At 36.5% G+C, this 25,278-nt stretch overlaps 1 protein-coding gene across 6 annotated transcripts in view; it reads left to right on the top strand.

Moving 5' to 3' along the window:
* nav2a (neuron navigator 2a) overlaps positions 1–25,278 on the top strand; it is a 211,600-nt gene that overhangs the window by 151,698 nt on the left and 34,624 nt on the right. For all 6 annotated transcript variants that reach the window (XM_058780589.1, XM_058780594.1, XM_058780595.1 and 3 more), the window contains 6 exons: positions 1,036–1,169; positions 6,487–7,618; positions 8,918–9,030; positions 9,481–9,589; positions 10,391–10,774; positions 19,490–19,612. In XM_058780589.1, the coding sequence (XP_058636572.1) occupies positions 1,036–1,169; positions 6,487–7,618; positions 8,918–9,030; positions 9,481–9,589; positions 10,391–10,774; positions 19,490–19,612 (1,995 nt within the window). The remainder of the gene's footprint in view (positions 1–1,035; positions 1,170–6,486; positions 7,619–8,917; positions 9,031–9,480; positions 9,590–10,390; positions 10,775–19,489; positions 19,613–25,278) is intronic.

The following is a 25,278-nucleotide window of genomic DNA, read 5'->3' as shown; positions in this document are numbered from 1 at the left end:
AATTTCAGAAAAGCCTTCCACAGAAATGAGATGTATTTGAGGTGAGCAGGAAAAAAGAGCTGCATACTTATGATGAAATGTCAAGGCCACACAATAGACAGCAATGTGATTAGCATAATTCACTACAGATGTTCCTGTATTTTGACATTTACCTAGACTTGATTGTTAGGTGAGATTAGTCTATTTGTCTGTCAATCATGAGGCCTTAAAGGACTGATGGAGAAATGCCACATTAGAATCACAAATCTTCATCATAGAGACGTTTGCTGGCTTTTTATTGATATGTTTCTTTTAAGTCAATATGTTACAATTCTTTTTTGAATATGTTAGATTTAGGATTGGTTTAGACTCTGTATATTTTAAGGTGTGTTTTGTTAATATTAAATATTTATAATCATATTTGTAATTTATAATATGGATCTATAATATTGAATATTTTGCTTCTATTCTATTATGTCCCTGGGCAGCATCTACACAAAGCTCTGGTGTTAAACTAATTATCTAAACCTTAAACAAGGCACACAATGCTTGATAAAAATATTTTCCTTCTTAAATTGCTCCAGTTTTGTGGAAGTAAATACATTGTTCGGGGTTATTTACTGTTGCATTACTCAGAAGCACAATGTACTATTTGCTGGAGGGATTCACTACTGATGCATTGAACAGATCCTCCGTCACTTTGCGTAAATTAAAAAAAATAACGTGCACCAAAGCAATTTAGAGTGTTTTTGCTGCTGGGGAGAGAAGACTCTTTTTTTTTTTTTTTTTAGCTTCATTAACTGGGAATTAATTGATTAAGGCTGATTCTAAAGCAAGAGACCCTAAGAAAGGCACAAACATTCAGGTTTTTAAATAAATAAAAAACTCTTTAGGCATCTAGCAACCACTCAGAATGCATTAGCAACGTCATCGCAATACCCTGACAAGCCCCAACAACACCTGAGCACGAGTTCTGCTCCGGTAAGAAGCACGCAGATTTTCTTCAGAAAATGTACGAATGTTGTTGTTAATATTTTTGCTGTCTTGCTGTCACAGATTACCTGGCCCCACCTCGAGGATGTCCACTGCGGGCAGTGAGAGTTCTCCTCGAGGGTCCATCAGTTCAGCAGGGAATCGCCGCAGTCAGGTGTTCAGCGATAAAGCCAAACCTGCAGCAGCTCAGGCCAAAGGTAAAGTGAAGTGACCTCTGAATCGAAACGTTACTCATTATCTCATCAGAAAATGGCACGTCAGGATTTCATTAAATAAAGCTTTTGTGTGGCAGCTGGCGTGTGTTTCGCTCTGACAGATTTGAACACGCTTGTCTCTACAGAGTCCTTCCAGTTTATATATTATGTGTGATTTTATCATGCCTGGACAAAATGAATCTATTTTCTGTATTTTATTTATTCAAAAAATGCTGACTAGCTACAGCCCCTGGCAATGTTTATAGAAAAATTAGATAATAAAAAAAGATAGTCTAAGGAAAGTTTCAGATGGGCTGGAAGAAAACTGTCTCATGTTTTAGTTATGTATGGCAAGATTTGTGATATGAATGAGGTATGTTTATGGTTTGTTTCTTTCTCCAAATGAAATTTCTTTTGTCATTTGTATTTTGAACAGTAATGGATAAAGTTTTCTCCATTTAAAGTAAAAGCTATGGAGCTGGTGTTGATTTACTCTGTTGGCTGTGTGCATGTACACTACATTTCCAAACGTTTGCGGTCTGTAAGATTTTTTTTAATCAATATTAATACATTTATTCAGCAAAGATGCATTAAATTGAAATTGAAGTCACTGTAAAACAAACAAAAAAAAAATATTTTGAACTTTCTGTTCATCAAAGAATATGGTATAAATACACACACACACAAAAAAAGCAGCTTAACTGATTTCAACATGGATAATAATAAGAAATAAAATGTTGAGCAGCAAATTAGAATGATTTCTGAATAATCATGTGACACCGAGAACTGGAAAATTCAGCTTTGCCATCACAGGAATAAATAACATTTTAAAATTGTAAGAATATTTCACAGTATTCCAGTTTTTTAATGTATTTTAGATCAAATAAATGCAACCTTAGTGAGACCTTTTGAATGATACTGTATACCGTTTATCATTTGTGCATTTACAAGAACAATGTCTAGATGTAAAATTTGGCTCTTAGTTAGCATTATCCAGTAGCCCACATGGCATGGGTGAAGTCAACAGAAAACAAAAGTGGACTTTCTACAGGAAGGTATTGCATTTTAAACATTTTCTGGAATAACGTGCGCTGATGAATTACGCACCATAAGATAAACTGGGTCAGTTCTGAGTTCATGTTGACTTAAAACGTGCCAAACACATTTCTGTGCTGTGTGACGGAGCTGTGCTGAGTTTGGAGTAGTTAATGTAGCAGGCAGTGCTGGAAATAACTGCTTATAATGACCTTGAGTGAAGCTAGTCACACAACCCCTAGCTGAGATGTTTGAAAGATGTTGCAAATGTGCCGTACGTGTGTGTGTGTGTGTGTGTGGGGGGGGTACTGGCTTTGAAAGCAGAGTGAGTGAAGCGTAGGAAGTTTCTGCATTAATTGAGCTCCAATTAGTGTGTTTTGACCCTGAGAATTTGGCGGCAGTGAAAGAGACACGGAAAGAAGAAGGTTTCCACAGTGTCGTGCTTTAGGCAGTCTGTCCTGTTTTCTATTTTTCCCGTATGTTTGTGTACATTTTCCTAAATGAGTGAAGCATTTGAAAGAAAAATTCAAAGCAGGTTCTTCTAATGGTAGACTTTGCAAACTGCATGCCCATGTTCACTTTTTAAGAATATTTTCTTGAATAATCTGACTTTATTATCAGACTTGTGTGCAGTTGAAGAGTTCAGATGTTTTGGTCTTGTGACACTGAAAATTAGTAAATGGTGTCAGCTGACCGATTCTCCCATAATGCATTTAGCTCTGTTAGTTTGCGTGTGACCTGCTTAATGCAAAGCAGAGTGAGAATGAGAATCACAGAGCAAAGGAGCATAACTCTTCTGTGTGTGCCATTATTTTGTCACTGTTGAAACGGATATAAGCCTCATTTGAGATGACATGAGTCAAGGGAAGATTTAAAGTTTCAAAATTTTAAAGCAGGCAAGAAAAAAATGCCTTTTATGTTTTCAGAGTTTGAAATCAATTTTCTACACTGTAAAAAGTGATAAGTTGACTTAACTTAAAAAAAATTGAGGAAACCCCTTGCCTTAAAATTTTTAAGTAAATGATCATTAAAAAAATAAGTTAATTGAATTGTCAAGTTCACTTAACTTTTTTTTTATTTTTTATTATTATGCACTTAATAATTTTAAGGCAACGGGTTTCCTAAGTTTTTTTAAGTTAAGTCAACTTATCACTTTTTACAGTGTAGACGGATAAATAAACAGTAGTATTTGTATATTTGTAATTTTATGCAGTTTTATTTTGTTTTATTTTAAAGCAGCATTTATTTTATTTTATTTCCATTTCATTTCATTGAGAGAAAACTTTTTATACATTACATCTTTTTTCCATTAAAGGGATAGTATACCCCCAAAAAGTTAACATCATTTACTCACTCTCATGTTGATCCAAATCTGTTTGACTTTTATTCTTCTGTGAAACATGGAGAAGAAAAAAAAGAAGTTATTTTTAGTTCCCACTGGTTTCCTTTGTCTTCTATTGTATGGCCAAAAAAATACAATGGAACTGGATATGAAGAAAGAAGATGATACAGGTTTGGAACAACGTAAGTGTGATGAGTAAAATGTTCATTTTTGGGTGAACAATTGCCTTATGGTCCATGTGGTGTTTAAGCCTTATTTACAGCAATTGCTGTATTTGTGTATAATATTGGCTTATTGAAATACTAGCCTAATCAGGCATGTTTACATTATGAATACAAGATAAAAATATGACCAATAACAATTGGAATTTTCTTACAATCACGTGATGACTGTATTTAATAACAGAGGGGGGGAAAAAACTGACAAGGTGCAATATGAAACAGGCATGATGTGTTTATTGGTGGACTCTCGTGGGGTGGTCATCTGAGACTAATGATAGCTGTTATTCTGCCGTGGAGAAATAATCACTTAAATATGGACGGAACTGAGAGGAACTGAGAAGGGCCACAAACCCTGAGGGCAGAAAGTTGCTCTAGAGTTTCCTAATGACATGAGGGCGACAGCGAGATTATTTCTGCCCAAAGTTTTGCAGTTTATTGTCATATGGTCTGTTTCTGGACAGCAACTGCTCAACTTTTTCTCTTTTTCTCAACTAAGGTCTTTTTCTGACCTTATCCCCTTCTCGCCCCCTCTCTTTCCTCTCTCTACCTATTGGAAGTCATTAGTGGTCTGACCCACTTCTCTCTGGCTGGCATGGCTAATTGGGCCTTAATCACTTCCTAATTGCTGCTTTGTTTCTGTGCCGCTCATTAAATGCCAAACTGAATGAGATGAGAACAGTGTTTTTTCCCCCCATGTCAGATCGTTTAATAAAATATACAGATAAACGCTGAACCTGAAAAATAATAAAACATTTAAGTGTAATCACTTGATTTTTAGTCAAAAGCTTTACATTCAGTCTTAACAAGTGCTTACCAGAAGTTTGTAGCTAATATTATGTCAGATCTGAATAAACAGTGCATAAAGTATCTGTGAGAAACATCCAGCGCTCCGACTAGGCACTCAGTGGGATAAACCTCTCATTTGTAATGTGCAGCATTAGTATATGCTCAGATGTTTTAGAGTTTTGTTAACAGTTTTTGGGCAGTTTTTCTGGATCTGGACCACCGGCTGGCTGACAGAGCGAGTGTAGTGTGATCTAGAGGCTCAGAGGGAGGGGGCTGGACAGAGGGACAGCAGGGTTTCTGTGCGAGAACTCGGCAGGATTTGCAGTTAGTGTTTTATTTGCAGTGTAGCTCCTCGACTACTGAGACACTACAGGCTGGACTGACGCTGGAACCAGCTCACTTTAACAAATGGACCTGCCAGGTGAATGAGAGACCGATAACATGCTGATTTCACTTTAATTTTTATGTTTTTCTTTGCTTTTTATATACAGTTTTTTTTACTACAGTGAAGAGGAACATTTTCCATGATCATAATTTACACTTTTAGACTATTTCATATGAGCAATACATGTCATTCTGCAAGGTTTGGCTAATTTTACTGTTTGTTTTCAGACTTCTTATAGCACTGTTGTGCTAAAATGCATATCTGTTTATTTCATCAGTTAACACTGGCTAATTATAGATTTCCATGCATTATTTAACATTTCAGTTTTGGTATGATTTATATTTGATGTCAGTTATTTAAAGGAAGTTTTGATTGTGTATGTCACACAGAGCACAATAGCTAAATTTGGCCTCCTGTGTTTGAATGGGCATTAAAGTCTTACTCGCTGTGTTAGTGTAAACAGTTTAGAATGGATCTCAGTCGTCTGTCTGCTGCTTACTATATGAATAACATTAGCTCAGCAGCCTTTTATGGCCAGGGAGAACAGTTTCAATATTCATCTCCGGTTAAACTTTCAAAACTTTTATCCTGTTTTCCGTAGCCTTTGATTCAATTTGCTTAAATTTTGGCTTTATTTCCCTGGTTCCCAGGTTCTTTTTCCACAACATCCATTTGGTTTTGAGATGGGATCTTTAGGACTGACTGTTCATCAGTGTTGTTGTTGTATCTGTTGCTATAGTAATGATGTATGTGTCAGCGCAGTGCCAAGAGACTTTCTCATATATGATGTTATGTGTTCCACAATTATGAAAAACCACATGACATCTGATCAGACTGTTTGACTCATTTGCAAAAATGAGATTTTTATTGGATTTCAAACACATATCGCTGCGGTGTGTCTGCAAAAATTCATAGATGTAAATGTAACTTAATTAAGTTTAAGTAGTAAGATTACTAAAACTGAAATAAAAATAAATGGAACTTAAATGGAATGTTAAAAAGAACATTAAAAATGACAAAAGCACATAAAAAACCTAAAACACAAACTAAAATGAATACTAAACATGAATCTGTCCATTTTTTTATAGAACAATTTTTTTTTTCTTTTTTTTTGGTATATTTTGTGTTCACTTGCTGTGTGGGTTTCATGCATTTCATTTTATCTTTCTTTATTTTACTGCTCATCTTGTCCAGGACTCTCTGGAAGAAAAGATATTGAATTTCAAAGGGAACTTCCTGATTAAATTAATGATAAAAAAAGAAAACAAATGTTAATTCAAAATATGAACAAATGTTATAATAGCATATAAACTAAAATAGCATTGGACCAAATAAAACTGAAACACATTTCTGATTTTAAGAGGATTCAAAATCTGATTTTAATTCAAATTCAGATTTCATTTAAGTATGGTACAGATATGAATGTGTGTATGAATGTGTATTTTGCTGTGAACTGCTGCTCACTCCTTCTCTCACATCTTCAGTCCAACTTTCTCCATGACTGTTTTATCCTGTGTTTCACTGTCACCTCTCGTGTCGTTTCCTCTCTAGAATCATCAGAGGGTGTCTCCTCACAAGGCGTGACTGAGCACACTCTGTCATCCCTGGCGTCCGCCTGCACCTCTGTTAGCACCAGCACTGTGGCATCTTCATCTTCATCATCAGCCATCCCCCAGCCCAACTCGAGTAGCAAACCCTGGAGAAGCAAATCTCAGAGCACCAAGCACACTGCATCCTCCACCGCTACCTCCACGGTGCTTTCCATCAAACCAGATCTCCAAGCCAAGCAGCCCGTGCCTGCAGAGCCGCCACCGAAAGCTGTGCCTCAGAAGTCCATGCTGGAGAAACTCAAACTTTTTAACAGCAAAGGAGGCTCCAAGTCATCCACGCAAGCAGAGGGCGCCGTTACGCCGACAGGAGGAAAAGATGCCGGTTTGGTTTTGGAAAGAGTCGAGGCTGGTTCCAATACAGAACCCAGTGAGGAAATGGATGGAAATGTCAGACCCACAAACGGATCGAGTGCCGTTACTATGACAACCAGCAGCCCAAAGATTGCGCTAAAGGGCATTGCGCAACGGACATTTAGCCGGGCGCTCACGGCAAAAAAAGCCTCAACTAAAGCTGTAGATAAAGAAAAGGAAAAAGAACGAGCTAAAGAAAAAGACAAAAATGGGAAAGATGGGTCAAAGCGTGTCCCTTCTTCAGAAAAGGTAGAGATCAAAGAGGAAGTTAATTTGGAAGTTGTTCCGTCAAGCAGAGTTGCTTCCTCCGAGGCAGAGCCCAGGAAAACCTCCAAGATCGCCAGCTTCATACCCAAAGGTGGCAAAGTGGGCGGTACCAAGAAAGATAGTCCCGCCCCTGTGCAAAGCGGAATTCCAAAACCAGGAAGTAAAAACACTGGAAATGGAGCGGTAAAAAGTTCAGTGTTGCCCTTCGGCGGTAAAGACAATGAGAGGCCCCGCAGCATGCGTCTGGGAGGGGGTCTGGGACTTCATAGGGACAGCCGGCATTCCTCGTCCTCTTCCAGCCTGGCTTCCACCGAGGGGAAAGGACACCACAGCGCCGCCCTGGTGGCCAATGGAACACAATCCACGGCCTGCAACACAGTCAGTGTGCAGCTGCCTCAGCCACAGCAGCAGTACAACCACCCCAACACAGCCACCGTAGCACCCTTCATGTACAGGTGAGACTTGTACTGGCATTTTCAGCTGAAGCATGGGGGCAATAAGTAGCCACAAAGTAACCATTTTTTTGTTAATTGAAACAAAGCAGAAATAATACTAAATATAAATATAAGTCGGAAAAACTTGAAAAATTAGATATGTTGCTTTGGCAACAAACTGAAATAAAATAAGCTGAAGTGCTAAGTTACTAAAATAATATAAATAATATAATATAAAAATAGAAATAAAAATAAACTCTAATTCAAAATATTAATAAAAACAATAACAGTAAATGAGTAATAATAAACTAACACTGGACTATTCAGACTAAAACACATTTCAGATTTTTTAAAGTCTGAATTTTAATTAAAATCCTGTGATACGGATATGAATGAGGTTTGAAATAGGTTTGTTAAAATCTGTATTTTGCTGTTAACTAAAATTGATACTCCAAAAAAAGCCATATAGCTTGAATTTTCTTCTCTCACAAATGCAGTCCAAAAAAAGGAAGAAAAAAAGAAAGTTAGAAATGTTACCTTGGCAACTAACTAAAATAAGTTTAATTTGAAGTACTAAAATTTATTAGAATTAAAACTGAAATAAAAATGTAAAATGCTAATAAAGTGACAAATTGCTAAAACTTAAACTAAGATTTGAATGAATACTGAAGATATAAAAAAAGCAAATTCAAAATATTAATAAATGTATAGTAGAATATAAATAATACTAAAATAAGACTGCTAGAAACCACCACCAAAAAAAAAAAAAACTGCAACCACGTAGCAATTTGCTTAAAATATCTCACAAGGCCTTAGTAGCTGAATAGCAACCTCCTGACAACCACACAAAACCAAAACACAATCACATACTGCACCATCATGCTAAAAACATGCTAAAGAACATCTTACTAACAACATAACACAGGATATTGTTTTGTATTGAAAAAAAAATTCTAGTGAAATTTTAATGTATGCATGTAGTGCATATCAGATAGACAGATAAATAAAATGGATTCATGCCAAAACAGAAGCAGAATGTTACAAATTTGTATTTAGTTTATGAGACTGCCACTGTAAAACTCATTGTGAATGGCTGTAGTAAGTGTGCATGCATGCTCACATGTGTATGACTCCCCGTCAGGCTCAGCTGTGAAGCGTTTGACTGGTATTTCCTCTGAAACAGACCTGTTGCCCTGTGTTTGTTTTCCATAAAGGATTCCTTTAGTCAGGCCATGACTTCTGCTGACTAGAATGTCACAGAAAATGTGTGTGCATCTGCACGAATGACATCTTTTTTCATTTTAACCCCTGTGATTTTAGGTCTCAGAATGAGGCAGATGGAAACATTGGCACAAACCCAAGCTCTGGATGTCATAGCAGTGACTCCAGTAGCTTCAGTAAGATCAACCAGTCTTCTACTGAGGACCTGTCAGGTAACCTGTTCATTTCATATCTGATGAAGTGTAAAACATTAATCTGATAGTCTAAGACCTTTTCCTGTTGGTAATTATAATAATCAATGCACCATTTGGACAAAATATTTTTAAAAAGCATTTAAGACTGATACTGATGGTAAACCAAGAAATTTTACAGTAAGTATTCTGTACTCACCTAGGCTGCATTTATTTGCTGAATTTCAGCAGCCATTACTCCAGTTGTATTGTCACACGATGCTTCAGAAATCATTTTAATATGCTGATTTGTTGCTCAAGAAACATTTATTATTGGCAGTCAGTGTTGAAAACAATAGTTAGCATTGTTTGATGAATAGAAAATTCAAAAGAAGAGCATTTATTTGAAAAGCAAATCTTACCCAAACTATTGAACAGTGTTAAAATACTGATATATGATATAAAAAGTGAAAATTAATGCTCTATTTTCAGGTGAAGATCCAGAGACCAGACGTCTGAGGACTGTCAAAAATATTGCTGACCTGCGGCAGAATTTAGAAGAGACCATGTCAAGTTTACGGGGGACGCAAATCACACACAGGTAGATGAATCTATTTCTCACTTTTCAGTCTGATGTAGCAGGAGAACTTCCAGTGAGAAAGCGGCTAAGATAAGATGGTTCTTTGGTGAACCATGAAGCTTTAACAGTGAGGGAAAAAGCATATTATTCCCCAATTCAACTGGCAAGGACACAGGCTGCCATAAAAGGACACTTTTTTTCTCACAGTATTTTATCGTTTGAGACAGTAACAAGTAGCCATTCCTTCCTCAGCTTGACTCCTTTAACTGTAAATGACTAATTGAATAGAGTCTGTCCACCGGCTCCACCATGCTCTTTCCATCTCTATTCTTAAAACCTTCTTTGTTCCTCTTTTTTGATTATTCATCTGATCGACCCAGACTGCATTGCTATGATGGCATCATGCTGTAATTGTGAACTGCTTAAAAAGTCCATTTTAGGGCAAAATGAGAGCAGCAAGGCATTTTTGTTTCCTGAGGTGTCAGGATATTGGTTACAATTCCTCAGTACTAAGCATAAAACCTTTCCTCATATTATAAATTAGGTATATATTGTAACTGAATACTGTTTTGTTGAAAAATATCATGTTAACTGTGGTTTCCTGGATTTAACTATACTACAACAGCCTACAAATGTTGGTAAAACTTGGTACAAGCCACTGCTGTAATAAAAACAACTAATAACGTGGTGTTTTTGAAGAAACTATAGATATGTACCATGGTATATCTATTGATACCACGGTACATTTTAGCTTTTAAAAAGGTCATATGAATTTGATTTTACATTGACTTAAGTGAATTTTAAATGTTCTTTCTCTCTCAGCACACTGGAGACCACTTTTGATGGTAGCGTTACTACTGAAATGAGCAGTCGTAGCATCCTCAGCATGGCATCTCGCTCTGCACCACTGTCCTGGGCCAGTCGCATGGGCCAGTCCAGCCCCCGTCTACAAGCAGGAGATGCTCCTTCGGTTGGTAACGGGTATCAGTCCCGCAGCGGAGGTGTGGCGTCCGGCCAGGGCCGATATCTGTACCAGGCTCCTCTACGGAAGCAGCTGGCAGCGCGTGGCAGCGCCCTCTGTGGCCTGGAGCTGGGAGACAGGGTGGAGGATCTGGAGCTAGCAGGTGTGGGGTTGGAAGTGAGCGGCTACATGAGTGATGGAGACGTGCTGGCTAAGAACGCCCGCTCTGATGAGCTGACTAGCGGGTAAGTGTGAAGATGATTGGCACTGGTTAAGACGGATGACTAATGGGGTTTTCCAATAGCTGATAATTATGGGCGTTTTCAGTATGAAGTTAAGTGGAGATGAAAGGAAAATTAAAAGGCAATTTAAAAGTACACAGCGTAATTTACACAAGTGGTAATTCTTTGTTGGCCCTTGATTAGTATTCACAGATTTTTAAATTGTAATTTGTAAAGTGCCTAAAGGGAGCAGATTTGGTACCAAAGGTCAGGTGAGTTTACCGTAATGAGCATTGTCATGTTCATAAATTTGCACATTACCATATGGCATAAAACTTATCAAATGGATCATGCTTTCTGTGAAACTCTCTAAGTGGCCATTTGTAGTGTGGTTTTATTGCAGCCACTAGAGGGTGATATGGCTCTCTAAATATGAATTTGCGTGTTGTTTTCTTAGGTCCAATGCATTTTCATATTGGTATTCTAAATCAGTGTATGACTACCAGGGTCAGAAATTAACTTTTCCATTTTGGGGCAATATTTTCCTCTTGGAATTGATTGGCTTTTTTATTTATTTATTTTTTCTTTTCTTTTTACTTCATAAGGACAGTTTTTGTGCTTACCTTATTAAATATAGCCTATTGGGCAGAGTTAACCAAATTTTACACTGAGGCATTGTTTTAGTAAACGCACAAATTCAGGATTTACCATTCAGAAGTTAATTTGATGCCTCCTTCCTGAATAAAATTATTAGTTTAGTGCAGACACATTAGTAAATAAAAAATGTACTAACCCTAAACTTTGGATGGTATTGTATTTCACTAATATATCATCATATAACATTAGATGTTTGCCTTTTTTGGTACTCTTAAAGGCATAGTTCACCCATAAATGAAAATGATTTACTCACCCTCAAGTTGTTCCAAACCTGTATGCATTTCTTTCTTCTGGTGATCACAAAAGAAGAAGAATGTTGGTAACCAAACAGTTGCTGGTAGCCATTGACTTCCATTATTATATTTTTCCATACTATAGAAGTCAGTGGGATCCATCAACTGTTTGGTTACCCATTTTCTTCAAAATGAAAATAAATTCATACAGGTTTGGAATAACATGAGGGTGAGTAAATGATGGCACAATTTTAATTTCTGTGTGAACTATCCCTAATCTGAAATGGATTTATACTTTTTTTCTCTCTGCTGCCTTTACTTCGAAGCTCAGGATAGACACTAGAGAAGGATTTGGGACTTTGTGTGTTTTTATGTTGGCATCAGTGTGAATCAGCGTTGCCATGATTCACTGAGTCAATTCTCACGGGGAGATTTGAATCCAATTGTATTTCAGATACACATATGACGTCTAATGACATAGGTAAACACGTTAAATGCAATGAATACTGTCACCTTGCGGCTCTGGTCCTTAGGCAGTAATAAAAGCAGCTTTAGTGCATGTGCTCTCCTCTGTACTGAGTGTACAGATTGAAGGGGCAATGTAACACTGATTTACCGCCCCCTTCGTGCTGAAACAAGCTCTCTGCATACCTTGGCTGTGATAATGTGCAATTTAAACCTCTTGTTTTATTATTTCCCCACAATCACAGTCTTCCTGTGTGGTTTGAACACTGCAAACCGTTCTAGTGCTTCTAGCATTACCAGATTATAGAGAACGGGCCAGGTGACAGGCTGCAATTACACCTGGCCATAAGCCTGACATCTGGATGCAAAATATCACTTAGATGGTCATTAATAAACATCTGACAAAATCCAGGCATCAAAAACCTGTCAAATTCATGGTTTTGCTCACTTTTACTGCACTCGTTTGGGTGCTATTGTAAATCTGACATTTTGAATGTCACTGACACTTAACTGAAAAAAAGGAATCTCCTGTGTGCTTTGACAAATGTCTCTTAAACTAGAGGATCTCCTGCACAATGGATGATTTCATGAGCATTGAGGGAAGTGAGATTGCTATTGGAGGGCTATATAGATCTTGAAGTGCACTAACATGTTTGAACCAGATAATTCACAGAAAGAGGCTCTCATGATACTGCTGTTGGATCTGATTTCCCAGGTCTCAAAGTGGTTGTTTTCACAGTCCAATCAGGACTGACTGGTTAAAAGACTTCACCTCAGGCTGCTCTATATATGAACACATACAGGTTGAGCTAATATGATCTCCTTCCTCTGTTCATGACAGCACTTTGATAATGGAGAGACAGGTTTGTCACATTACATCATAAGTATCACGCTGAAATGAATATGCTCTTTAGTTAAAAGACGCTGACATATGACTGACATTTTGGTTACGGCAATTGTTAGGCTATTGAGATATACGTAAAGCAAATAATCATCAGGAAAAAAAATGGAAATGCTATAGGTCAGAAAACACATGCTAAGACCTTGGTGTTCCTCTCCAAACACAGATTATACAGTAGCTGTCAGATCATGAATACTTTATATCATCAGGTCTTGTTTACATAGAAACACAAACGCACACGCTCACACACATTTCGTAGTTTTACAGTGTGAATTCAATCAGAAGATTGTCTGATTTTCTCATATTCAGGTTTTTGGGATTTAAAAAAATCATTTTTAAACTATCATTATATTTTAGGCTGTTATTTTGCATTTGAATTTGATGTGTTTTCATTTTTAAGATTTTTATTGATTGAAATAATTTTTATTCCTTGATATATCACCCAGATTTCAATTTAAATTTAAATTTGAATTCTTGACTTAATATAATTTATTGATTTATTTTCAATTTTAATAACAAGAAGTTATTTTCATATAATTTTCATGACTCTCTCTCTCTCTCTCTCTCTCTCTATATATATATATATATACAGTGGTGTGAAAAAGTGTTGGCCCCCTTCCTGATTTTAAATTTTTGCATATTTGTCACACTTAAAAGATTCAGATCATGAAACAAATTTTAATATTACACAAAGATAATGCAAGTAAATACAAAATGCAGTTTTTAAATGATGATTTCATTTATTAAGGGAAAAAAGCTGTCCAAACCTACCTGGCCCTACGTGAAAAATTAATTGCCCCCTCCTATTAAATCATGAAAGAACTGTGATTAACCACATTATTTTAGATAGCTGAGTTAAATTTCACTAGCCAACCCCAGGCCTGATTACTGCCAGACCTGTTGAATCAGGAAATCACTTAAATAGAACCTGTCTGACAAAGTGAAGCATGCTTAAAGAGCAACACATCATTCTGCGATCTTAAAAATTCATAAACAGATAAGAAACAAAATAGTTTACATGTATCAGTCTGGAAAGGGTTATAAAGCCATTTCTGAGGCTTTGGGACTCCAGCAAACCATGGTCAGAGCCATTATCCACAAATGGAGAAAACTTGGAACAGTGATGAACCTTCCCAGGAGTAGCCGGCCTACCAAAATTACTCCAAGAGCACAAAGACGACTCATCCAGGAGGTCATAAAAGAACCCAGAACAACATCTAAAGAACTGCAGGCCTCACTTGCCTCAATTAAGGTCAGTGTTCATGATTCAACAATAAGAAAGAGACTGGGCAAAAACAGCATCCATGGGAGAGTTCCAAGGCAAAAGCCATTGCTGACCAAAAAGAACACAAAGGCTCGACTCCCATTTGCCAAAAAATATCTTGATTATCCCCAAGACTGTGGACTGATGCGACAAAAGTTTAACTTTTTGGAAGGTGTGTGTCCCGTTACATCTGGCGTAAAACCAACACAGCATTTCATAAAAAGAAGCTTCAGAGCCTGGATGACTTGCCATAATTGATGGAACCATGAATTCTGCACTCTATCAGAAAATCCTGAAGGAGAATGTCCGGCCATCAGTTTGTGACCTCAAGCTCAAGTGCACTTGGGTTATGCAGCAGGACAATGATCCCAAACACACCTGCAAGTCCATCTCTGAATGTCTCAAGAAAAACAAAATTAAGGTTTTGGAGTGGCCAACACACAGGGCCATGTGGGTTTGGATTTTGTTTTCCCTTCATAATAAAAAACTTCATTTAAAAACTGCATGTTGTGTTTACTTGTGTTATCTTTGATTGATATTTAAATTTGTTTGATGATCTGAAACATTAAAGTGTGACAAACATGCAAAAAAAAAAAAATCAGGAAGGGGGCCAACACTTTTTCACACCACTGTATATACAGGTGCATCTCAATAAATTAGAATGTCGTGGAAAAGTTCATTTATTTCAGTAATTCAACTCAAATTGTGAAACTTGTGTATTAAATAAATTCAGTGCACACAGACTGAACTAGTTTAAGTCTTTGGTTCTTTTAATTGTGATGATTTTGGCTCACATTTAACAAAAACCCACCAATTCACTATCTCGACAAATTAGAATACTTCATAAGACCAATAAAAAAAACATTTTGTGAATTGTTGGCCTTCTGGAAAGTATGTTCATTTACTGTATATGTACTCAATACTTGGTAGAGGCTCCTTTTGCTTTAATTACTGCCTCAATTCGGCATGGCATGGAGGTGATCAGTTTGTGGCACTGCTGAGGTGGTATGGAAGCCCAGGTTTCTTTGACAGTGGCCTTCAGCTCATCTGCATTTTTTGGTCTCTTGTTTCTCATTTTCCTCTTGACAATACCCCACAGATTCTCTATGGGGTTCAGGTCTAGTGAGTTTGCTGGCCAGTCAAGCACACCAACACCATGGTCATTTAACCAACTTTTGGTGCTTTTGTCAGTGTGGGCAGGTGCCAAATCCTGCTGAAAAATGAAATCAGCATCTTCAAAAAGCTGGTCAGCAGAAGGAAGCATGAAGTGCTCCAACATTTCTTGGTAAACGGGTGCAGTGACTTTGGTTTTCAAAAAACACAATGGACCAACACCAGCAGATGACATTGCAGCCCAAATCATCACAGACTGTGGAAACTGAACACTGGACTTCAAGAAACTTGGGCTATGCGCTTCTCCACCCTTCCTCCAGACTCTAGGACCTTGGTTTCCAAATGAAATACAAAACTTGCTCTCATCTGAAAAGAGAACTTTGGACCACTGGGCAACAGTACGGTTCTTCTTCTCCTTAGCCCAGGTAAGACGTCTCTTGACGTTGTCTGTGGTTCAGGAGTGGCTTAACAAGAGGAATACGACAACTGTAGCCAAATTCCTTGACATGTCTATGTGTGGTGGCTCTTGATGCCTTGACCCCAGCCTCAGTCCATTCCTTGTGAAGTTCACCCAAATTCTTGAATTGATTTTGCTTGACAATCCTCATAAGGCTGCGGTTCTCTCGGTTGGTTGTGCATCTTTTTCTTCCACACTTTTTCCTTCCACTCAACTTTCTGTTAATATGCTTGGATACAGCACTCTGTGAACAGCCAGCTTCTTTGGCAATGAATGTTTGTGGCTTACCCTCCTTGTGAAGGGTGTCAATGATGTCTTCTGGACAACTGTCAGATCAGCAGTCTTCCCCATGATTGTGTAGCCTAGTGAACCAAACTGAGAGACCATTTTGAAGGCTCAGGAAACCTTTGCAGGTGTGTTGAGTTGATTAGCTGATTGGCATGTCACCATATTCTAATTTGTTGAGATAGTGAATAGGTGGGTTTTTGTTACATGTGAGCCAAAATCATCACAATTAAAAGAACCAAAGACTTAAACTACTTCAGTCTGTGTGCATTGAATTTATTTAATACACGAGTTTCACAATTTGAGTTGAATTACTGAAATAAATGAACTTTTCCACAACATTCTAATTTATTGACATGCACCTATATATATATATATATATATATATATATATATATATATATATATACATACATACATACATACATGCATACACACACATACACACACACACACACACATATAGTCATGAATGTATTCAGCTTTCCATTGATGCATGGTTTGTTATGATAGCACAATATTTGGCAGTGATACAACTATATGAATATCTGGAATCTGAGGGTGCAAAAAAATCAAAATATTGAGAAAATCAAGTGTTGATATATTTATGGTAAGAAATTTACAAAATATCTTCATGGAACATTTAATATCTTCATCTTTACTTAATATCCTGATGATTTTTGGCATAAAATAAAAATGTATAATTTTGACCCATACAGTGTATTTTTGGCTATTGCTGCAAATATACCCCAGCAACTTAAGACTGGTTTTGTGGTCCAGAGTCACATATATATAATCCTTCTTTAATTTTCATTCATTTATTTCTTTATAATTAAATGTAAATATATATAGAAATAAATGTATAATAGATAAAAAATGTTAATAAATGACTTCTTGCAGCCATGCTTCCTTTAAAAATGATCAGCCCTTTTACCTTTCAAATGTCAGACTCAGACATTGAATCTGTGTCATCAATTTAGTCTTAACTCTCCTCTTAACTTTCTTTCCTGTTCCTTCTCTCTTTCTCATCCCCCTCTTTCTTCCCCTCATGTGCTGCCTTTCTCACAAAACCCCTCCAGGCTCTCTTGTTCATGGGGTGGGGGTTGTGTTTATGTGAGGGTGTGTGTGTTTTGGGGAAGGGGGTGGTTGGTTTAGCCTCCTCCCTCTTCACCAAACAGTCCAGCAAACCGGCACAAACTTTAGCCACTCACATACAGAAGAGTAGAGACAGAGAATATACTCCAGTACTAGAGAAACACATGCAAAACATATTCATAACCTCACACGCGAATGCAAACAAACACCTGACAGAGTGTGTATTTCCCATGGGATCTCACCTGTGTTTTGGCAAATTAAACATCTGATGGATTTGTAACACTGAAAGGTATGTCAGTCATTGTTGTCACCTTGTACTATTGTTATCATGTGACCATTAATGCTTTTAGAGATTGTAAAAGTTAAAGAAATTACATTTAAATTTAGAGGTTTAGGTCTGTTTCTGTTTAGTGTAATCTTAGTGTTTAGTGTAATTTTCTTAGTAGTACCAAGAGCAAGCGCAAATGTTTAAAAAAGTAAGAGCAAATGTTATGAAAATAAATTTATTAACCACAAAATAAATTCTTAAAAATATGTTTTGCATTTGTTACATTATTTTTGTAGCATTAATGCATTTATTATTATATTATATTATATCGTATTCATGCATTTTATTATACGATGTCCTAGCAACTCTACACTTTTTACATGTACATTTTTAAGCATTTTAAGCATTGATTTCATAGCAATTAAGAGTTTATGGTGAAATATAACCTGGACATATTTGTGAGATTCACCTACATACTCTCAGAAATATGGAGGGAATTTGAGAGTTGGAGGTATGTGGAGGTGGTCTGAGCAGAGATGTTGCACCGTTAGCTGTCTGGAGGTTTTTGGCAAACTAACTATAAAGCCACAGTATTCCAGCAGCTCGTTCTCAATATGACGTGACAGTATTTTACACAAAGAGGCACTGTACCGACTCACAACCACACACTAACAGACACACAACGGTCTTACCTTGAGCGAGTCTGTTGAGCGTGAAGACTGGGGAGTTTATTCCAGTGTCCAGAGTGAGTGACTGCAAGCAGCGAGGAATCTAGTGACAGGGCAAATATTTGGAAGAGTATCCGATTTTGTTTTAGTTATGTGAGGGTTTGTTTTTCTCCAGGTAGCCCTTTCAACCACCTAAACCTTAGATGTGTGTGAATGAATGAATGGATAAAGATATGAGTGTTGTTGCTGGAGTGAAGACTGCAGGCACACATCTGGTATTATTGGACAGCAGCAGTTAGCTGATGGTTGATGATGGTTGTTACACATTTTTGGATGCTTTTTATTATCTGTACAAGTATATTATGTGTATATGGGCGATCATTTGTTCATGTATGTGTGATTATCATTTATGATTAATGTGAAGTCTTGTCTGAAGACATGGGTCATTTTCCTTTTTTCAGAGTGACTGTGAATCATTGACCCCACTAACCCCATGCTGCACACACACACACACACTTCCTGCTGCCTGATTTAAACCAGCGGAGGGTTGGATGTCATGAGGGCTCTATTAGTTAAAAGACTGTTTAACTTAGTTTTTGACTGAGATGTTCATTACTAGTTCTGCTGCTGATTTTTTACTCCTTGAACATCCCATTTGCCTTAAACATTTAGAAATTAAAAAAAAGAAGAAACAGCATTTCCTTTAGACTGATTATAATGAATATAATTATCTGCATTGTTCTTTTTATTTATTGATATTGGTATGATATGCTGACCAGCATTAGTAGCAAAGATTTAATAATATAATATAATATAATAATATATTTAAATTATCTAGATAATGTAGAGTTCTTTGACATTTAATTGCTTTAAGAATTAAAAAAAAAATTGTGATCACAAAATCATTTAATTTCTTTACTCAGGACTTATCATTATTATCTTATATTATATTTTTTATTTAGTGCTTTGTTTTGGGTTAATGACTGCAGTATTTATTTACGTATTTATTAGCAATGAATTTATTTGTTTAGCAGTTAATATGTGAGAGAACTCTGTTATCTTGACCGTTTTATTATCTGTTGTTATATTATATACCATTATATTTAGTTGTTTAGTGTTTTCTTTTGGATTAATGTAGTATTATTTATTATTTTAATTATTTTTAATTGCAAAGCATATGAGACCTAACTAAACTGTGGTTTTCATTAGTCAGTGGCTATAATGTATCTGTGAACAGTTTCTTTGCTTTTGAATGTTCTTTATGTCCAGTTTTCGTTTAACTCTTTTAATTTGATGAGTAATGTAGGATCTCTGTGTGTGTGTGTTTTCTTAGGTACATGACGGATGGGGGATTGAGTCTGTATACGCGACGTTTGAACCGCTTGCCGGATGGAATGGCAATGGTACGGGAAAGTCTGCAGCGTAACGCCTCCACCGGCCAGGGAGACGCCGACAGGTACCTAAAACCTCTTGCTCTTCACCCTGATCATCATCAAATCTTGCATTCTATACATACACAAAATGTGGATTCACTCCTGCATTTAAGGTATGATAATAATATCAGCTTCTGTTTTGTCTGAATATAGCTGCATTGGTTTTATAGGCTGCTGTAGGTCTATATTAAGTTCAGTGGGGGAAATCCTGTATAGAGGTGGCTCTGGTTGATGATGGCACGCTCCATTACAGAAAAGAAAAAAATAGGTCTTCTATGGAGTTGAGCTTGCACACTCCACTAGCTTTCAAACGAAAGAAAACAGCTGAAATGATGGCTTGTCACCACAACCCTCTCTGTTGCAGATCTAGGTTGTAGGTTGTGGGTGTAACCCTACAGAGTGGCTACGACTGCCCCTCTTAAACTATCATATTTAATTAGCGTGTGTATTTATATGTGTTTGAGTCATTTAGCTGGCAGAGGGACAGATGTGTGCGTGAGCCAGATGAGATGCCACTCGTTCAGATATTACATCACCATATTTAGTCCTTCAGCTGGAGGGGAATGTAAGATTTAGACTGTGGAAAATATTGGGAGATTGTGTCTTTTAATGCTGCCCATATTTCATATCTGGATAGATTTTAAGGTCTAGATTAAATCGTATGAAGTGGACTTCCTAATAGTGGTGTAATGCTGTGTGTGTGTTTTATAGACTCGATTTTTCATTCTGCTATGGAATATTGCTCATCTAATGGCAATTCAGTTGGTAGTTGCCATTATTTGACTATTGCCCAAACAATACTTGACTTCGTACCGTCGTGTCTTTACTAGAATTCTGATTAATTATTGTTCTGTGGATTGTCGTGCCAGAGAGAGATATTCTGAGTAGACCTATAGTAAATCTGTTGAGTGTTAGTTATTCTGAGATCAAATTTTATATCTCCTGTTTATCTGAACATTGCCCGTTTTGACTATGACTTGGATTCTGATTCTGCTTTGTGTACGCCCTGGAACTTTGTAAATACTACTTTATTACACGTTTGCCGAATTAAGGGATGTAGGGGGCTAGACGCCGTTTTATTTTGTGTATATTTTTCACTTTGTTTATGGTTGAGGGAGGTAGGGAAGTTGGTTTGTAGTTTGTTTTCTTCATTTTTCTTTGTGCTTATTTAGTTATCAAAAAGAAGGTCGTTTTGTTTATTGTTTTGGCTTTGTCTGCCCCTGAAGATATTCACTTATTTGAAAAATAAAACTCTTTTTTTTCGGCATCTCTCTGGTGTGGATACTGTTTTCTATTTCTGTTACGTCGAACCCCTAGAGGTCGTAACATCACACATGTACATTATTTATAAATATATTTAGATGCCAGAAAGTTTTGAACAGCCTTTTTTAAAAAAAATTTTTTTTTATTAATTTAAAAATGAAAATCTAAATTGGTATTAAAACTCTATTAAAGTCTCCCTAGTTTTAAATGTTTTTTATTTTTTCTATCGAATTTTATTTGTAATACTAAAAATCTAAATTAATCTAAATCTAAAAATATACTTCATATATGTCAAAATCTCTGTTTTTTTCTGTTTAATCTATTAAATATTTCATCACCAATTAAATTGGTTAAAATGATCAAATAAAATTGTTGTTTATTTTTAATCATTTTAAACATAATATTTAATATTTCTACTTTTTTACTTGTATTTTGCAGTATTTTTTTTATTTTACTTCTTGTAGTCAGAGTGTGTAATTTAGTAATCCTCAGTTTTGCATATGACATTTGACACATGACGTATTGTCTCATTCTTATAGACAAAACACAAACGTAAAAACAATCCAGCCCATCTGATTTGAATTCTCTTCTCTTCACTAGAACAAAAGAGCTTGTCTCTGTGTTGGACCATTTACATGGATCTGTTAAAAACAGATGCTTTTGAATACGATCAAGACTGTCTTGAGACAATCACCTATTATCTTTTATATAATTGCATTTGACCATTTTGCACTACATTGCTGTCTCCAGTGTTTATAATTCAGTATTGAGGGGTATACTGGGAAGGGTTACTAACCCCCTCACTAAAGTGTGTCTTGTTAGGACTTGACCACAGGACGAGCACACGGGGGAATTCCTCTCTATCTTTATAGTCCCGTCCCCTTGTTTTCTCCCTGTCCCCCTCAGACTCCGCACATCAGAGGAAATGAACAGCGCAGTAATGAAATGATATAATATGGGTGTTTCATGCACCATAAAAAGCGTCCCTCTATTTTGGACGGTTCCCCTCCTCCTTTTCTGAGAACAGGTCCCCTCCACTGCGCTGAGGATGTTGTGGTTAACCTCCAGCCTCTAAACATCTACCACTGTCTCTGCTGCCCTGAAACTCATCCATTACTTTCTCTCTCTTTGTTTCTCTCTATTGACCAGATCTATCTGTTATCTTCCCCTTTTGTTCTGCAACCCGATCATCTAACACCCTTTTACCACACACCACATTAGTGCGTTTGCTTCCTTTGCTCAGTGCAGAGCAAACAGTTTAATCATGAGAGCTTCTTTATGAATGCAATATCAGAAGTTCTTGTTTTTCCCAATCTATAATATTGGAAAGGCAGCTTTGATATGGCACAAATTCTTTGGATGTTAAAGCAATCAGGGCCCATTTTGACTTGACTTAGTGTATGTAATGGCGGCATTTTCTACACATTCGTCGCACTTAATTTTTTGTAATGCTAATAACGATCGATTGCATCAATTTCACCAAACATTTAGTAATGTAGTTTTTCATTACCTTTTTACAAACTCTCTCACACCCTTAAAGTTAGGCTGTTTTTGATATTATAAAGGGATAGTTCATCCAAAAATGAAAAAGTCTGTCATCATTTACTCACCCTATTGCTGTTCCAAGCATTACATAAATGTTTGTTTGTTTGTTTGTTTGTTTATATGTATGTATGTATGCCCATGAAAGTCAATGGGATCCTGTATTGTTTTGGACCCCACAGGCTTTCATTGTATAGACAAAAACAGTTCAAACATTCTTCAAAATACCATCTTTTGATATCGAAAGTCATACAAGAGTGAAGATTTTTGGTTATAAAATATAAAATAAAATATAAATATTAGCTAAAAACCTTTTAAAAATTAGAAAATGAAAATCAGAAATGTTTAAGTGCTATAAGTTTAAGTACTAAAACCAAAACTGGAATAAAAAATATTAAAGAAGCTAAAGAATATTAAAAAGAAGCTAAAAAAAATTTAATTTAAAAAAGACATAAAATTACTAAAACTTAAATTAAAATGAAAACTAAAAAATTCAAAAATATAAAAAAAATACTATATTAGTATATAAATAATACTGGCGTATTTAGGTTGGTACCCCAGTGTGAGTAAAAATCTGTTTTCCAGTATATGGCTTCATATGGAATTGATAAATATTGCCATCAGTTAATCAGATGAGTCATTTTTCTCTTTTTTTTTTTTTGATTTTTGGAAGAGACCACATGATACTCTTTACGATGAGATGATATTATTTACAGCTCATATAATTAACCACAAATCATTACGTTGTTTTCTAGTGTCCTAATGAGAGGAGAACATTTCAAAAGTCTCTGGCGTGTCCTGCTTTAAATAACACTTCTTCTGGCAGGCGTGTAGATAAAAGGGAGAAAGATAGCATGAGAGAGGCCCTGGGAACGACACAGCCGTGTTTCTCCACCACATGTTTGAGTGTAAGGGGTTTAAGGTCAGAGCACTTCAAATGACCCCGGACAGGCATTCAAACAGCAGTGACCAGCCAAAGACCCTCAGCCAGCTCTCAACTCTAGTGCACACTTCTCAGGCTGGAGTGAAGGACAGAGAGAGTTGGTATAAAGAGGCAAAGGTTGCTTACATTTTCCTGAGCAGGTGCAGTGGATCACTGATAGGGAACTGTGTGAGTGTGATGTTGTAGGATCCTTCTTCCCTTGTTTGCGCGGACCCTCTTCCCTCCAACCGTCAGTCTCTGATCTGTCTGCAGCACACCTGTGCAGCCGTAACACACCTGGGTATAAGGACCTCCCATCTTTCTCATCTGTATGTGTGGGTGTCCTGGACTGTTTTCGACTATAAAGACTCAGTATTCATGGGCTTCTCATATATTGGTGATACGCTGAGAAAAGAGTCTAAAAACGGTTACACCTGTTGGAAGTTTAGACAAAAGACAAAAAAAACAATTTAGACAAAAAATGACAGGTTTTTAGCATCATGAGGAATATATTCAGTTATTTGCTAGTGTGCATAAACAATGTATAGATTGTTGAGTAGGTAATAATGTAAAACCTAGCTACTTACAGTAGTTTCCATTTGTGGCATTGTGCTGGACCTCCTTGATTTTTACTGTTTTGAAAAGATTGTACAAGTACACAGACGTTTGTGCTCAGCGAGGATGCATTAAATTGATCAAAAGTGAAAGTAAAGACTTTTACATGGTTACAAAATATTTCTATTTTAAATTTAATTCTATTTCTATTTATCAAATAGATAAATTTTCTACATAAAACATTAAGCAACTGTCTTCAACAATAATATAATAATAAAAGTTTTCAACAATGATAATAATTTATTGAGCACTAATTCAGAGTATTAGAAGGATTTCTGAAGGATCATGTGACACTGAAGAATGAAGTAATGGTAAAAATTACATTTTAAAACATATTATAATTGAAAATAATAATAAAATAATATTTAAATAAAGATTGTAATAATATTTTTCAATATCGATACCGTTTTTACTGTATTTCTGATCAAATAATTGCATCTTTGCATTCAAAAACAGAAAAATTTTTATTTGAAAAACATTTTAAAAACTTTTGAACTCTAGTATATTTATTAGAAGACATTTTTTTAATGGTAAGCTTCTGCTTGCATGATAACATTTTCTCTTATGGCACTGAAAAAGAGAGATTCCTCCCTACCAGCCCACATCTGTCAAGATTCCCAGCGCCTCAGAAAACCTTTGGCAATCAGAATGAAGACATGCCCTGGAAATCGGGAATCTGGAATTTTACAGTTACAGCATTTAAAAAGCAGAGTGGTGAAGTGAAGGTGATGAGTTTCGGGTAGGTGGACTTCAGAGATTTAAGGTAATACTCCAACTGAATATATCAGGGTTTATTTGGATGTTATGGTTATTTTTAGAAATAGTAAAAGGAAATAGAGCTGGTAGTAAAGTACAGAGAACACGTCACCATTCTTTCTACATATATGCTGACAGAGAGATTATATGAGATACATTTAACAGATGGATCGGCCTCTGCTTTTCTCGGTGTAAATTGATACAGCGTAACATAAACTCCAGTTATGGGATCTTGATCGCAGTAGTGTTTCATGTGTGCATGTCTCTGTGTTTATATTCCTTAAACCCTCAGAGTCTGCAGATTTTAAGTGTGATTACACACACACATTACAGGTAACTGGATCAACATGATGATCATGTTTAAGCATTCAAAGCAGGCAGACCTTATGACCAGAGACAGAGAAATGCTGGGCATCTCACATGCGTGATTCTTTCAGGCCATGATGAAAGCTCTGTTGCTAAGGAAAGTCGGGCAGATGAGAGACTCTGTGTGTGTGTGTGTGTGTGGTGGGGGATGGGGCTGTACATCCACTCTAGGTGCTAAATTCAATACATATGTGTTTATGTAGGTGCTGGACTTGAAGTAGTGTT

Source organism: Onychostoma macrolepis, chromosome 07 (assembly GCF_012432095.1).
Source record: "Onychostoma macrolepis isolate SWU-2019 chromosome 07, ASM1243209v1, whole genome shotgun sequence".
NCBI classification, from domain to species: Eukaryota; Metazoa; Chordata; class Actinopteri; order Cypriniformes; family Cyprinidae; genus Onychostoma; species Onychostoma macrolepis.
This window is presented reverse-complemented; position numbering and strand designations above follow the sequence as displayed.